The sequence below is a fragment of the Rhinolophus sinicus genome, linkage group LG04 (genome assembly GCF_036562045.2).
Source record: "Rhinolophus sinicus isolate RSC01 linkage group LG04, ASM3656204v1, whole genome shotgun sequence".
Classification (NCBI taxonomy): Eukaryota; Metazoa; Chordata; class Mammalia; order Chiroptera; family Rhinolophidae; genus Rhinolophus; species Rhinolophus sinicus.
In genome coordinates, this window is record NC_133754.1 from 57126617 (window position 1) to 57143503 (window position 16887).

Here is a 16887-nt window from a genome sequence, read left to right on the forward strand (position 1 = left end):
TATTTCAATATTGGAAATCTCTAGCACTTCACTAACCAGCGTATTTTTACTGCACTTTGGAATCAAGGCTCATTACTTTCCATTTAGCTAGTAGACATTCCTCTGCTGGCCTGCTTCTGTCATATGCCTACACAGAGCCCTTGGTCCGATGTGTCATGTCATATTTTCTACTTAAACAGCATCATTCAGTTTCTCCGTGTCACATCCAGAATTGTGAACTTGTATGTGACTTTTGGAGGGGATTTTCCCTTTTATAAATTAACATTTTAAAAATGACTAAAACTCTTAGTAGGGTCATGTATCTATTATTTTAATTGAGTGAAAATAAAGTAATACCTTTTTCTGGGGAAAGCAGAGTAATTTAAAAAAATAAATGAGATAATATGTGAAAAGCATTTTGAGCAGTTCTTGGCATATGGCATGTGCTTAGTAAATGTTGGTGCCTAATAAAAATATTGCTTGTGTTTTACTGATAAGTATTTTATGTTCTAACTTTACATCTAATTGAAATTGTAGACCATTGTTTAAGAAATCAGTCTAAAGTTACTGTCCATTTTTTGGTAATTTGTCTCTGACAATTATTATCTCTTGCTGCATTTGTTAGTTTTGTTTTCTGCTTCTGTTACATATTTTTGGTAAATTTGCTTTGAATTCTCACTCAGAATTTACCAGAATTTGTTTGGCATGGAAGACGGATACTTGGCTTTGGTTAAGAATCTTCCTCACTGATATGATCATCTACCAGGTAGACGAATGCATGTGTTAAGTACCTGTGTCTTACACAAGATGTGTGTGTCCCTTTTGTGGATTATTAGTCCATGCTCTGAAGACAGATGTTGCGTCTTCAGTTATTTCATTTCAAAATAACTCCTGAATGACAAGGCTGCATCTTGTGTTAACGTTTGGTATGTCCAGTCCCACTGCTTTATAAAAGTAAGATTTTTACTTTACAATAAAAGATGAATACTTCTTAACCCTACCCCTTTCTACTCTGGTGGAGTCTGTCTGCCTTGCTGTGCTGTTCTTGAGCTCCTTACACCCGGAATGGAGAGAGCAGATAATTCACTAACGGGATGGAGAACTTCCAGTTTTTGTTGTTGAAATGGACATGTTACTGCTTCCATCTTTCATAAAGGAGATGTGGTATTAGTAGTAAAATATTTGTGAAGAAATGGTGTATTCAAATGTGCTTTATCAAAAAGCTTCCGTTACTTTATGTAGTCTTAAGAATTAAAACCAGAAATACTTGCTAAGTCTCGTTTTTTGTCCTAGATGATCAAGCAGAGGTACCTTATTTGTAGTTGTTTGCTAGTTGCTTAATTAACTCTGGAGATTCATTTTTAATGGCAGTGTTTTTTCTCTCCATGCTGTGATGTCTTTCTAAGGGTCAATATAAAAAGGCAATAGCCAGCCTGCATCATTTAGCAGCTCTCCAGGGATCGCTTCCTCAGCCACAGATCACAGGACAGGGGACCTTGGAGCATCAGCGGGCCCTCATCCAGCTAGCAACTTGCCACTTTGCTCTAGGGGAGTACAGAGTGAGTACTGCGCGCCCTGCACGGGACCCTCAGATGCACTCAGCTACCCTGGGCTTTCTGTCTGTCCTAGAGTGGCTTTTTAATTTCATGCATGTTTACTTGAAATTTGGTCTTTCTGCCTAGATTTATTACCTAATCTTCTGAAAAAGCACAGTGATTTTGTTTCACTTATTTTTCTCTTTACTATATAGCTTTCCTGAAATTAGACTTTGTGCTTTTCACATTTCCTATTTTTTCCTTTTTGTTGGAGGATGATTTTTTTTTTTTTTTAATCTGGAATCCCTTTAAAGTGGAATCTGTCTGTTGTACTTGGACAGAAGGGGCCTTTACTAAGCAGGAAATGAGGATTTTGTTAGCTTCCCTGAATCTCATATTCTCTTTTTCATGGTGATGACACCTCCTAGGGGTGTCGTAGGAGCTGATGTAGAAAGTCTTCTGTTTTCTCTGTGATTGTGAGCCCTTCCTACCACAGGGTGGGGACAGTGTTCCTTATCTGTGAATCTCTCACAGCACCCATCACAGTAGTTTGCACAGCTCCGATACTTAATAAATGTTTGAATTCAATTTAAATGGTAAATATGTTCTTTATATATATGTAGATACTGTATAAATTTAAAACCACAGCCTAACACACAAACTCTGATTCTTATCTGTCTGTATGTTAGGTTGATTACTGTGTGATTAAAAATGCTGAATTAAGTTTTTTAACTTGGACTTTGAAATGTGATTTATAATTTGCCAAGAGTTTTAGAAAGAAAAAATTAGAGAGTATGTATAGACTATGTGCATTTAAAATTGAAAAGGCTTTTTTACCGTCATTTGTGTCATTGGGTGCCTAATGCTAAGTTTCGATCAATTCCTTCCAAGATCTTCAGACAGCACATGTTTACCCACACAGATACACATATGTCATGTAGACTTAGACGGCTACACAGCCGTTCTGCATTGTAGTAGAAACTGTAAAATAAACCAGGAGATTGATTAAGCTAGGCAAACGCCTTCTCTTTGAGGGCTTCAGTTACAGCTCTAAGCTGATCACAGTTGGGCCTACATTTTTGGTTTCTAACTACTGCCTGTCTTCAGCTCAGACTCAACATGTCCAGAGGCAAGTTTCCTTAGTTCTCTGGCCCTTCAACAGGAAATGGTCAAGTCATGGTTGACTCTTACTCTAGCTAATCTTTCGGATTCTTCCAGTATGATACTAATATCTTTGCTATAGTGCTTTTTATTTCTAGTGCCACCACCCTAATCCATGGTTTTTAACTGAGTTTTTTGCCTATAACCTTTTTTCCATTCCTATAAATGATTGTCATTGCTTTCTAAAATAATTGCTGTCATCATTCCACTTAATTAAAAGATTGACTTTCTAAGTACCCAGAGTTGAACCATGGTCTGGGGTGGAGAGCAATGCAGGATATGGGATCTGCCTTTGAGAACATATAATTTGAGTTGGAGAGAAAAGTTTAAGACAGTTAAAAATCAAATATTAAGTGGTATGTCAGACATGTGCATAATAAGCATTCACCAGCGTCCATTTAGTCAAGACAAGATTTATAGAAAAGGTTGGCTGGAGGTTGGGTATTGAAGGATGGCAGCATAGGACTCTGGAGTACAAGTTTTAGTCCCACTACATATTAGCCCTATGACCTGGCGCAAGTTATCTCACCAGACTGTCTAACTCAAGTTCAAGTTCTTAAGTACCAAGCTGCCAGTCTCTTGAAGCTAAAGCTTCACAACCTTGTGGCCACGGGGGGATTCTAGATGTGCCAAGGTACCAGCCCCTCAGCCCTCAGGGCAGTTAGTTGTGGCTTAGGGCAGCTAGAGCCCCCAGGGCAGTTGCTGCCAGCTCTGGGCAGTCTTACAAATACTATTTTCTATAAGTGCCAAGACATAAAAAAAAGTTGAGAAGCATGGATTTAAGATTCTACTTCCTCATCTGCAAAATGGAGAAAATCAGAAGGTTGTGCCTGACACACAGAAAGTGCTTCCTCAGTGGAATCTGATTGTTGTTATTAAAGTCTGAGTGGGTAGATGGAAGGTGAGTGGTGATGCCTTACTCCCTGTGGACCCCAACCAGCCTTCTCTGTGTAGCACTGGAGGCCTTCTCTCATCCCGCAGCTCTGCATCTGTGCGGTCGTTTCTATCTGTATTTCCTAAACCACACCCTCCTTCCCATCAAGTAAATCACCTAACCTGATATACAGCCCTTACCCACATCTTTCTCTCCACCTCCGAAAACCCTTTTTTCTTTTCCATATTCCAAATCCTTCCCCCTTTAAGCCTTAGACCAGAATAACTTGCCTGCCTGCTAGTTTAGCCTCTTTGTATTTCTATTTCATTTTAAATTATGTTCTATATCATTACTATTTAGTTTTCTACTATAGATCCTGTTTCGTTAATTTTTCTATTCAATGAGTTAGTAAATATTTTTAAGAAAGGGACATACTGATTTTGGATGCCACTGTGCTGTTTAACACCTTGGCAGTTTAATTACTTTTTAAGTTTTGCTTTTTTTTTTTTTTTTAACAGCAGAGAAATGAGTTATGCTCCCTCAAAGGTCTAGTACCTAGATTCAATCTTACTGTTACTTTTCTACAGGCACTGTTGTGCAGACGGTAATGGTCATAGAAAGAATCTCGAGGCATTGCTGCAGCCCTGTGTGTGCACACGTTGCCCAGTTGTATGCAAACATTTCAGTGTGATGTTGATTTGGGTTCAGTTTCAGAAACTTCAGATTAGTTCCTTTTGTCTTATTTTCTTTAGCTGACATGTGAGAAAGTCCTTGATTTGATGTGCTACATGGTACTCCCCATTCAAGATGGAGGCAAATCACAGGAAGAACCCTCAAAAATAAAGCCCAAATTTAGAAAAGGTACAGTGACAAGTTTTATTTTTATTTTATGAAAATAGCTTTAGGACTGAAGGCTGGGAAATTTTTATAATTCTTGAGAAGATAGTATTGTGTGGAGTGGGTAGATGCCTGACCACTGCACTGTACACCTGAAGCTGAAGCTGAATAATATTGAATGTCAACTATAATTTTATATATATATATATATATATATATATATATATATAGTCACGGGATATGGAGTACAGCACAGGGAATAGAGTCAGTGAAATTTTAATAGCTATATACAATGTCAGAGGGGCAATAGATTGGGGGAGGGGGTTTGCCACTTTGTGGGGGGTGAAATGTCTAACTTTTGCATTGTTTTGTACACCTGAAACTAATAAAAAAGAAAAAAAAAGAAGATAGTATTGTGTGACCTGCAAGGCTTGACAAATTGTATGAAAAGTTAATCCCTTGTCAAGCGTTTTCTTGGCTCTGATTTCATAAGCAGCTGTAAATTTGTCTTTCCTCCAAAGTTCTCTTCATTTCTTGAGTTTGTTCTCTCTTCAGTTGGGAATTCCTTTTCCTGCCTTTACCAATTCTAAGAAAACTTGTAGGTGATTAGTTGAGTATGTTGTAGCATACCCTTCTTGGGCTGTTCTGAGCTTCAGGTGACACATTGCTTGAAAACTATATAAATTTAGTTGTAATGCTTATATAAGAAAGGAAGAAGACTCGCTGTCAGTGATCTTAACTTTCACTTTAAAAGCAGAAAAAGACAAGCAAATTAAGCCCAAAGAAAGTAGAAGGCAGGAAATAATAATGTGAGCAGAAATCAATAAAATAAGGAAATTAATAAAGCCAAAAGTTGGTTTTGGCTTTATTAGTTTGTTAAAAATTAACAAAATTGATAAACTCCTAACAAGATTGCTCAGAAAGACACTAATTACCAGTATCAGGAATGAAAGAGGGAATGTCACTACAGATCCTACTGAAATCAAAGGCCATTAAGAGAATAAGTTTTGAGTAACTTCATGCCAATAAATTCAACAATTTAGATGAAATGGAAAAATTTCTTGAAAACGCAACTTACCAAAATGCACACAAAATGAAATAGAAAATCTGAATGTTCTGCTATTGCTCAAAGAAATTAAAATTTGTTATCAGAAGCCTTCCCACAAAGAAAACTCCAGGTCCAAATGGCTTCACTGGTGAATTCAATCAAGCATTTAGAAAGAAATAACACCAGTACTACACACAGTCTTAATAGAGGAAGAGGGAACGCTTTCCAATCCAGTTCTTAAGGTTCCCATAACTGATTGCAAGACCAAACAAGAGCATTATAAAAAAACATTAAAAGCCAGTATCCATCATGAACTTAGATGCCAAAATCCTTAACAAAATAAGAAGGGTAATACTCATACATATGCCTAAGTATGTCAGGAATGCAAAAGTTGTTTAACATTCGAAAATCAATCACTGTAATTCACTACATTAGCAGATTAAAGGAGAAAAAATATATGATTATCTTAATAGATGCAGGCAGAATTCAATTATGTTTACATTTATCATTCCTGATTTTAAAAATCTTAGCAAACTAGAAATAGAAGGAAACTTCCTCAGCATCATACTTAACTATGAAATACTGAATGCTTTCCCCAAGAGCAACAACAATACAAGAATATCTGCTCTCACTGCTTCAATTCGACATACTGGAGCGTCTAGCCAATACAATAGGCAAGAAAAAGAAATAAAGGCATAAAGGTTAAAAAATACTGCCTTTATTCACAGCTACATATTTGACAACATAGAAAGCATAAGAAATCTCCAAATAGAATAACATCAAGAAACATACTTAGGGATAAATTGAATAAAAAATGTGCAAAATCATGTTTGTAGACCAGAAGACTCAATATTGTTAAGGTACCAGTTCTCCCCAAATGTGTCTATCCATTCAGTACAATCCCAGTCAAAATCCCAGCAGATTTTTTTTTTTTAATTCTCAAGGCTGACTGTAAAATTTATATGGAAATACAAACTACAATAGCCAGAACAGTTTTGAAAAAGGTGAACAAAATTGTGTGATTTAATCTACCTGATAGCAAGACTTAATGTAAAGCAACAGTTATTAAGACAATATTGGCATAAGAATGAAGAATCTAGAAATAGACCCACACAAATATGGTTAAATGATTTTCAATGAAGGCGCCAAAGTACTTCAATGGAGAAAGGAAAGCCTTATCAATAAATGGTGCTGGAACAAATGGATTTTTATGTGGGGGGAAAAAACGAGTCTCGACCCTTATATTATTCACAAAAGTGAATTAGAAATGGAGTATAGACTAAATGGAAAGGCTAAAATGATAACATTTTTTAGAAGAAAAGTTCTTTGCAACTGATAGTAGATAGATTTCTTAGGACACTGAAAACTTTCTAGAAGAAGAAAGCATGACAGTTTTGATAATTATTAAAGCTGCTTGAAGTACATGGCAGTTCATTATACTTTTATGTTTACTTTATATATATTTGAAATTTTCTATAACAAAAGGTTTTAAAATATACATGTAGCCCAGACCCCTTCAAAAATTAAGTTTCTCTGTGGAACAGAAATAGATGAGGTGGGTAAGACTTGACCTAGCAGACATCAGGACTTATTTTAAAGGTATAGTAACTAAGATAATCTGGTATTGGCAGAGAGATTGACCAGTGGAACAGAAGAGAGAACCAAGAAATGGATGGCATTACAGTTCAGTGGGGGAAGAATAAATTTATCTAAGTGGTACTGGGACAATTGATTACCCAAATGTAAAAACAACAACAATGAAAGTGAGATCCCTCTTTCATACTATACAAAAATTCTTTAAATTTTATGATTTAAATATGAAAACTAAAACTTAAACTTGTAGAAGAAAATCTTTGTGCCGTCTAGGTAGAGAAAGATTTAGCTACCAAAGCACACACCGCAAAGGAGACGATTAAGGTCTTGGTTTGAAAACCATTGCCTAAAGTTTTTTCCACAAGCATAGAAGAAAATATATGGGGGGAGGGAGGTTGACACAGTGTGAGGGATATAAATGATAAACATCTAACTATTAGTTTGTTTTGTGCACCTAAAACTAATAAAAATATATATATATGAATGTTTAGTTCAGCATTGTTTATAATAGTGAAAAATTGGAAATCTCAATGTCTACCATAAAAGAATAGATAAATCAATTGTGGCATATGTAAACAACAGAATACCGTATAACATTGAAAATTGGAAGAGGGGGCAAATGGGTGAAGGGAGTCAAAAGGTACAAATTTCCAGTTATAAAATAAGTAAGTCCTGGGGATATAATGTACAGCATGGTGACTATAGTTAGTAATACTGTATTGCATATTTGAAAGTTGCTCAGAGAGTAGATCTTAAAGTTTTCATCACAATAAGAAAAATATTCTGTAACTATGTATGGTGATGGATGTTAACTAGACTTATTGTGGTGATCATTATGCAATACATACAAATATCAAATCATTATGTTGTACACCTGAAACTAATATAATGTCATATGTCAATTATGCCTCAATTAAGAAAAAAATCAATGACCTAGAACTACAGGTATTAGTATCAAAAATGTAATTTGCAGAAGGGTACATATGCTATGTCACCATTTACATGGTAGACTGAATACATGGAAAATATTCCTGTGTTGTATGAATATAAATTTCTGCATTAAAAGTATGCAATGTGCATAGGGATGATAAACACCATATTCAGAATAAAATTTACCTCTAGGTAAACAGTCTCTAGACTTCATTTATCAATCTTCTTTCCTAAGCTTGCTTAAATACTTTTTATTAGAAAACATTTCAAATATACAGAAAATTATGTAGAGAGAATATTACAAACACCAGTGTGCTCACCAATCAGCTTTAAAAAATGTTAACATTTTTTAAAGCTGATTGGTGAGCACACTGGTGTTTGTAATATTCTCTCTACATAATTTTCTGTATATTTGAAATGTTTTCTAATAAAAAGTATTTAAGCAAGCTTAGGAAAGAAGATTGATAAATGAAGTCTAGAGACTGTTCAAAAACCAATTTCACCTTCAGTAAATATAGTTAAGGCTTAAATCTATGAAATCATGCAACTGTTGCTTGTCTTTTTTTTTTAAGGAAAGCATCTTAAACACATGCTTTTCAAAGCTATTTTCTTTGGTAATGACAAATATATTGTGGACTTTTGTTAGGTTCGGATCTGAAGCTCCTGCCTTGCACCAGCAAGGCTGTCATGCCGTACTGCCTGCATTTAATGTTAGCTTGTTTCAAGGTAAGCTTAAAGGTGATGAGTGTGAATGTTCATTTGTCATGGAAGACATTTAATTTGCGTTGTTGTTCTGATGATCTGGAATGACTCGAATTGAGAGCCTTGAGAATGAATGTTAGTTTAGTCCTTTTAAAGTGCAGGTTGGTATAGAGAAGAATTACGTGGGCTAAGAATTAACAAATATTTATTAAATATTGTCTGTACTAAGCAAAGATCAGTACGAAGTGATCCCATCCTTGAGAAGTGGGACAAACATGCAAATAATTGGCTTGTAGTAGTGTTCAGTAAATATTTTATAAATTAATATACAAGTCAGAATATATTAGCTACAGAAGAAGGGAATATAAATGTAGTTGGGTTCATAGAGGGGTGATAAGTTTATTATCATGAAGATATGGTGAGTGGAAGCATTTTAGGCATCAGGATGAACAGCAGCAAAGGCCCAGAAGGAAGGTTAAAGACTGTTGGCTGCAGGTATTATGGGACCTTAGAGTAGGCAGGCTTATGAGCGAGAGAACAACAGTATCAGGTCTCCACTTTAGAGCAGTTAATTCCAAACTAAACTCATCATCAGAATCTCTTGGGGTGACAGAAACAATTTAAAGGTGATTTTAGACATAGCTGCTCATTTAGAACAAAAAGTCCTTTGAAGTTTCTCCAGTTCACATTCCTGTTTCCTTCCTTGTTGCTCATGGCCTTTCTTTCTCCCTGGTCCATGTTCTCAATCCCATCTCTCCCAGATGGCTTCTTGCCCACCCTCCAGTCCCACTGTCTCCTTAAAAGAAATCCCCAAATTCTTCTGTTTATAGACTGCTCAGCTTTCTCTCTCCCTTATTTCCAAATTCAGAGCTTCAGGCCCACCGTGCCTGGCTAGGTCCCATCAAGATGCTCATGTAAACGCGTTGCCAGTGACCATTTTCACAGCGCAGGGGTAACCAGGGCTCCTCTGGTCAGGACCCACCCTCCTGCGTGGGCAGTTGTGATGTTTGCAGGGCGGGTTTGTTTTCTGCTTTGTTCCCTTCTTACTCATACCACAGCATTATTTTTAAGGAAGTGATGATGTTTGGTGTATTTCAGATTACCCCGTGATTCTTTTTCCTATCGTGTCTGCATACGTCTTTGTCTTGCAGCTTAGAGCTTTCACGGACAGCAGGGACGACATGGCGCTGGGGCACGTGATCGTCCTGCTTCAGCAAGAGTGGCCACGGGGAGAGAATCTTTTCTTGAAAGCTGTCAATAAGATTTGCCAACAAGGAAATTTCCAATACGAGAATTTTTTCAATTATGTTACAAGTATCCTTTTTCTTGTTTAAGCATAAGAAATTCTGATCTTTTTTTCTTTAATGAATTCTAGTAGAAATAATGGTTTTTACTGGGGGAAAGGGAGAAGAAATGGAGGATTAAAAATGGGACTTGTGAAAGTCATAAAAGGCTTCAAAGAGGTAATGCAAGGAATCAGGAATGTCAACTACCCTGTTCCATTTTCCACTTCCAGCGACTTCAGGAAAGTACCCAAGATGCCTGAAGTAATAGCCTACAGGTTCCTGATAGGCCCAGAATGGCTGGTTTGGCCATAGACTATAATAGTTCGGCCATAGAATGTAATAGTGGTCTTCGTCTAACAGAAGAGGGCCTCCAGGGGCCTCTCCTGGGCCATTGCTGTCCCCTGGGGTCAGGGGTTGGAGCACTGCAGTGGCTGTCCCAGCTGCCACTGGGTGTCACCACAGATGCTTCCCAACCCAACAGTTGCTACCAGGGATAGGGACGTTGGATTTCATACTGTCTGTTAGGGAAAGACCACCTTTGAATCAAAGGTTATGCATCAGTTTGGTATTTATACTTTATTGCTTATCTTAACACATTATTTTTGAGTTGCAAGGAATCTCATATCCTTGTCCAAGTGCCCAGAGCAGTAATTCTTAACCTTTTTGGGGGATACAACACCCCTCCTCCTCTTTCATCTCTTATTAAGAAAATAGAAGCTTTTGCTCTTATGAGCACATAGCATATTTGATTATCATCTTTTATCTTTGTGAGGTAGTTTGGTCAGTTTAAAAATCATTACTTTTAGAATCAGGCAGACCTCGGTTCCACTACTGACTCTACAATTGTTAGTGGGATTACTCAGTCACTACAAGCCTGTTTCCTCATCCAAGAGACCAGAGCACTTTGCTCTTCATGTGGTTAACCTGAATCTGGCCTGCAGATATTGATATGCTGGAGGAATTCGCCTACTTAAGAACTCAGGAAGGTGGGAAAATTCATCTGGAATTACTACCCAATCAAGGAATGCTGATCAAGTAAGCAGACTGTCTCTTGCCCTCCCATGCTAAGTGCTCTCCTTCTGTGTGCTTGTAGGACATACTTGTAAATTTACATACCTTTCAAAAATTTAATAGAAAGGAATCCAAACCTGATCTCTTTTTTTAAGAGTAGGTTTGATTCTGGATACCTTTCCCAAGACTTCCCATTTCCATAGCTACATTTCTGATAACATGTTGCTTCAATTGGGGTGTTCCTGTTACTTTTGAAACTTTTTCACTAGATGACAGTCTCATTCATGGTATCTTTTCCATTCCAAAATTGGCAGCTTGATTCTATAAATTTTTGATTAGACTTAGAGTGCTGTCAATGATGAAAATCCATGCTTAATTGTACTGGATTAGGACAATTCATTAGGAAAAACTACAAACGTTATTTATAAATTGTACTTGGAGTTCAGTATTGAATTGAAGCTCACCTAAGCTCTCCTCATTGCTTACATAGAAAGCAATAGAAAAATACATAAATATTTTACAAAGAAAAACAGCCGGTCTAGACCTCCAAGAGTGCACCTGCCCCAATAAGTGATGGTGGGGTGCTTGGCCTCAGGCATGCCGCCCTACACCGAGAGAAAGTTAGTGACCATTTATGATTTTTAAATAGCTCATAAATCTTGCTTCTATCCTTTAGTCCTCGTTGTAATTTGGATAATATATCCTCTGTGACTGAAATGCCACGCAGTGTGATTTTCGTACTTCCTCCTTTGCACCCTGCATATTCAGCATGTCTTCAGTCAGTGTAGAGCCACTGCAAGAGGCTGAACCTGAGTGAGAAGAAAGTGTTGCTAAGGCTGAACACATTTTCCTTTTCCCCTCAATTGTGAAATGAACAAGTTTCCAGTCGTTGAAAGCCAAAATCCACATCTTGTTCTATCTTTGTAGAGTCTTAGAAGTCTGAGAGAGGAAAGTAAGAGATGTTCATTCTGGATATCTATAACCTCAGTCATTCGGTGCATAGAAACAACATGTCCGGTCAATAATAGAGTCTTGTGGAATCCAGTCTGAGGAATGGGAAAATTAAGGGGGGGGGGTTCTTGTCCTTCATCTTCTAAATGTTATTAAATATTTTAAACATATAAAAAAATGCTTTTTTTTTTTGTTTGTTTTTGTTTTTTTTAAACATAAGACCTTTATACATTAGGTTGCTTCAGCAAGATGGACTGGACATGCTCATCTTCCCATCTCCATTTACTTCCCTAAGACTGTGAATACAAACTATGGGAACAATAATTGCAGGTTCAAAATATTCTTAACAGTGTTTGAGAAGAAAATTGCTTTTTGACATGGGAGCCTCCGTAACCCCTTTTGTGTTGTGATTTCTTTTCTAGGTTTTTAGGCTGGATATACAAACATACCTTTAATAGTTTTTTAGTTAATTCAAATTAACACTAATGATATAAATTATTATAATTATAGAGCCAGCCTTAGAACCAACTTCATCTACTTAGGATTAAACCTATGGATAATTCTCACTTTACTTAGATAATGCTTAACTGTGGAAGTGGGAGAGAATGGATTGCCAAAAAAATCAACAGTGGAATCTCAGTTTACTATACTGGGACCTTTCTTTTTTAGCCAGTTTTTATTAAGCTAAACAGTGACCTGGATTACATGCAGAGAACCCCGTGGACAAGGAATGAATCAAGTAACTGTTGGACACCCAGATAATATCACTGTTATGCGTTGTTTAAGGGCAAGGCATTGATTCACAGCGTACATTTCTAGGCTATGAGGGATAATTCCATGCTCCCACCTTGGTCATTATAACCCTTAATTTCTTCTAACTGCCCTGTAGAAGACCATTAAGCCTCATAGGAAACCTGCTTCCATCAGTTTGGAGGCAGGAATTGGCGTTGTTATTCAGGGAGTTGACATTGTAGGAATTTGTCCTGTCTTCACTGTGTGAGTCTCAAGGTTCATTTAAAACCAGCATTTCAAATTACTTATGCCTCAACTACAGTGGGAAAAGCAAGCTGCGTACGCCAGAGCACTCTTGCTAATTGAGGTATGATTGGAACCTTGAGTAAAACTATATTCCTTTTCCCTTTGGGATGCAAACAAATTCTCTGAGAAGCCACTGAAGACCTTTTGGGGGGCCCCTGCCGCTTAGTGGCAGAGATGTTGTAAACAGTGTACAGTCCCTCCCCTTGGGTAAGGTTGTGAGTCCGTCCTAGTTGTGGCATCTCGGATGCAAGCAGGTACAGTACGAACACTGGGGCACCTGGGGCCTGCCTGACATTTTGCTTTTATGTATTGTAAAATAGAGAAAAATTTCTATGCTGATATTTGCAGTATCTTAGTTGCATTAGACTGGATGAAAATGGAAAACGGTGTCTTGTGTATGCTCTGAATAGGGTGGATAATGATATTCTATGAGTTGATCACCCAGCTAATATACTAAATCTTTGTTGTTACAGAATTCTGCAAAGCCATGGGTCCCAGACTCTTTTTTCCCCCATTTTTCCTTTTTTCAGTACTTTTTGAAATTCAAACTCAACCTTTCTTTATCAGGAAAATTGCCAGCCCCTCTAGTCCTCTTGGAAGGGCCTCTTCACTTTGGGGCTTCAATCCTGTCAAGGATGGTTACAAAAAGTCACCAGGTCTATTTCTGGGATTGGCATGGGCGTGAGAAGAGTGGAGAGTGAAGGATGCTGGATGTGAAAACGTGTCTTCTCAAGTGTTAACCCCTCTCCCCACCGCCATTCAGTTGCATCTCATCGTCCTTCCTCAGTGGTTGCTTTTTATGCCAAATCTCAAGTGGGCTGAGCTCGGAGACCAGGAACCAAGATGCCTGTGGACAGGCCTCAGCAGCGGGTGCAGTGAGAGGGCTCACTAGCTTCTCCCCGTCGTCCTGACACAGCTGCAGCCAGGGGCCGGTGGAGGTTAAAGGGTTTCTGTATAGTCTGCTTCTGGTCTTGTGCATTTTCTCTGGCGTGTTGTTTTTGCAGTGCAGGGTGAGTCGGTGTGGGTGTTTGAATGCTGCTGTTTGCTGTTTTTTAAAGGCCTTCTAGCCCTCCCATGGGGTTACTGCAGCAGGAATTCTTACCTGTGCTTCAGCCCAGCATACAGACTGCTGACAGGTACCAAGTGGAAAAACACCTGCTCATAGTGTGCTGTTATGTCAACATGTTTTACTGCCCATGGTTTTCAGCTCTTTGTTCCTCAGTGCTCTTCTTCATGCTTTATTTTTTTAATTTGTTCTGCATTCCTTGGCAAACCATCTGGTTGTAATATTGTAACATTTCTTATTTTTTCCCATAAGTTGCCAGTGTTTTTGTGTTCGATTTAAAAATCATTATGGATCTAGAAAAACATGCAAGTTATATAGAACTGTCAGATTTAAGTGCACATTAGGCACTAAACTATGATTCTCTTTTTATAAAACATAAGGCATTCAATTATAACTACATAAGGATGCCGAAGCTTATTTTAAGTACATTTTTATTGTTGGATTTTCATATTAGTGACCAGTGTTGAGGTTTTGATCTCAGCAGGCATTAGCACAGTATTTGCCTGCCATCGATACTGGTTTTTAGACCTTAATGTTACAAATTGAAAATATTTGGTAGGCTAGAATGTCATGTTTATTAGCTGATTTATCTTGTTAAACCACAAAAGTTAAGTAATTCTCTTCTTCATCAAAATTTGCCAGAGGGATAGAGGCTCTGATAGAAATATAATTGCGTTGTGTTGCCCTGTCGATATGGCAACAGTACCATTGAACCATGACCAGCAGGACACATTTTATTACGCTTTGCTTGTATTATGGGAAAGTCTGCTTTGAACCATCAATACCCTTGAGCTTACTGTCCGCACATACCAGTAACTTGGTTGGTTAGTGAGTCAGCTCCAACATGGGGTTGCAGTAAGATCAGAATCTCAGGACAGCATAAAATGGTCTGCATCTGTTCCCCGTGGGAATCGGCCTCGGCCTCCCTGACACGGTGTCCTTGTTCCCGAGTTCACCAGCCAGACGTGACTAGAAATGTCCACAGAGAACTGTGTGTTTCCTCCATGGCTTGGCCATTTCACTGCATGTTCTTTAAAATGTCCGTGGGCAGTGTGGAGTGGCCAGAAGTATCCTTACGAGTCTCGACAAAGCCGGGGTGTTTTTCTTCTGCTGCACTGCAGCCTTGCTTCTGTGGTACTTCTATGCTAAATTTTTTAAAGTCTACAAATTTTAAAGCACAAACATTTTAGAGTGGTTTCAACAGTTTTATTTTGGCCAATACATAACAATCCAATTTTAAGTCTCTGTCACTGTGTCTGATGCAAGTGAAGCAGCAGGGGTGGGGAAGGGAGATGGCTTCTATTTGTCTAAATCCACCAAATTGCTGAACTAGTAGTTAAAACGCCTTTCCTTTTAACCGAACCTGTTGGATTTTGCTAGATTATTCTTTTCTTTTCTTCATTTTGGTGGGATTTCCTTTGTGATTTCCTTCTCTAAAGCACAACTTTTTGGGGTATAATTAGAGACCTTGCTTGTGTTCCCACCTGCCTTCCCACCAATGTGCACGTGGAGCAGATCTGGTGTTCACGTGGCTTTCGCAGGCCATTGGCTGTTCTTCATCGATTTCTGCTTCTCTCCCCACCTGTGCCAGACTCTTGTCTTGGGACCCCCAACTCCTCCTGCTTCTCAAGCAGACATGAATCTGGCTGGGCTCACCACTTAGAGGAGCTGTCCTGTTCTGGCAGCACGGGGACAGAGACATGCTTGAACCCCGGTGGCTGTGCACAATCCCTGAACCTTTCACGGAGCACCGGCCCAAGGGGCCAGGGACCCAAGCTCAGTTTGGTGACTGGTTCATTGTGGTTTTCCTCCTCCCTGCTGCTGCCTCTGCAGTCAGCTGGCCTGACTAGGCACAAGCTGTGTGCTAGTGTGAACAGGGACCCAGTCGGCCCAGAGTAACGGAACTGTGCACAAGTCAGCATAGGGATGCAGAACGTCAAAGCTGCAGGAGTTCAAAAGCAAAGCAGGTGACATTTTACCAGACATTTAGATGTTTAAAATATCCTTTTACTGAGTGGGAAAGATGTCATTCTAGTTTTAAGTCTTTCTGAGAAGGATTAGGCGAAGGGGTTGGTTGGTTAGGGCTATTCTTTTTTAAATTGTTTACTTACTTATACTTAGATTTGAGGCAGGCCTTCCTCCCACCCCAGAGACCCTGACCAGTGATGTCAGCACTAACCGTGGTATCCATCTGTTTCCCTGTCACTGCCCTCAGGCACCACACGGTTACTCGGGGCATCACCAAGGGTGTGAAGGAAGACTTCCGCCTGGCCATGGAGCGCCAGGTGTCCCGCTGCGGTGAGAACTTGATGGTGGTGCTACACAGGTTCTGCATCAACGAGAAGATCTTGCTTCTTCAGACTCTGGCCTGACAGGAGACCTTTCTGCTACACAAGTCATAGCCGTGTCATTTTGGGGGAAGACATAAAGCATTGACGAATGTTGCTTTATGACTCTTAAAGAGAAGAAAACTGTTCTAACTCCTTGGTTGCCTAAAAGTAGTTCCCAAGAGTCTGAGAAGCTATTTCTATTTTTAAGAGTCATTGTTTTGTAATTTTTGTAAAACAAAAGAATCAACCTGTTTTGTAAATAAAAATCATCCTAAATTTGCAGTTTTTAAGATGTTATCTCAATTTTTACGAGTTTCTAAACAAGGGTGCACTTTACTTTTAAAAAGACATTATTCTTTTCATAATCTCAAGATTGATTTTCCATACTTACGTTAAATATTACATATCAACATTATATTTTCATTTGGGAAGTTTTAATACCAAAAACCTTTATGCCAGAGTGAACGTGAGTGAACTTCTGCTGAAGGAGCCATGAGGGTGGGGGTGGGGGTGGGGGTCTGCCAAACAGTCCAGGAAAAGGAATGA

General features: G+C 38.6%; 1 protein-coding gene across 5 annotated transcripts in view; it reads left to right on the top strand.

Moving 5' to 3' along the window:
* The window catches only part of INTS10 (integrator complex subunit 10), a 30269-nt gene extending 13646 nt beyond the window's left edge, over positions 1 to 16623 (top strand). For 2 of the 5 annotated variants that reach the window (XM_019742094.2, XM_074329588.1), the window contains 8 exons: positions 663 to 745; positions 1386 to 1538; positions 4302 to 4410; positions 8604 to 8683; positions 9811 to 9973; positions 10887 to 10980; positions 14004 to 14081; positions 16227 to 16623. In XM_019742094.2, the coding sequence (XP_019597653.2) occupies positions 663 to 745; positions 1386 to 1538; positions 4302 to 4410; positions 8604 to 8683; positions 9811 to 9973; positions 10887 to 10980; positions 14004 to 14081; positions 16227 to 16383 (917 nt within the window). In that variant the 3' untranslated portion in view covers positions 16384 to 16623. Of the gene's footprint in view, positions 1 to 662; positions 746 to 1385; positions 1539 to 4301; positions 4411 to 8603; positions 8684 to 9810; positions 9974 to 10838; positions 10981 to 14003; positions 14082 to 16226 lie in introns of those variants that run through there. The other 3 variants (XR_012495498.1, XM_019742096.2, XM_019742099.2) reach the window with 3 other exon arrangements.
* The last annotated feature ends 264 nt before the right edge of the window (positions 16624 to 16887 follow it).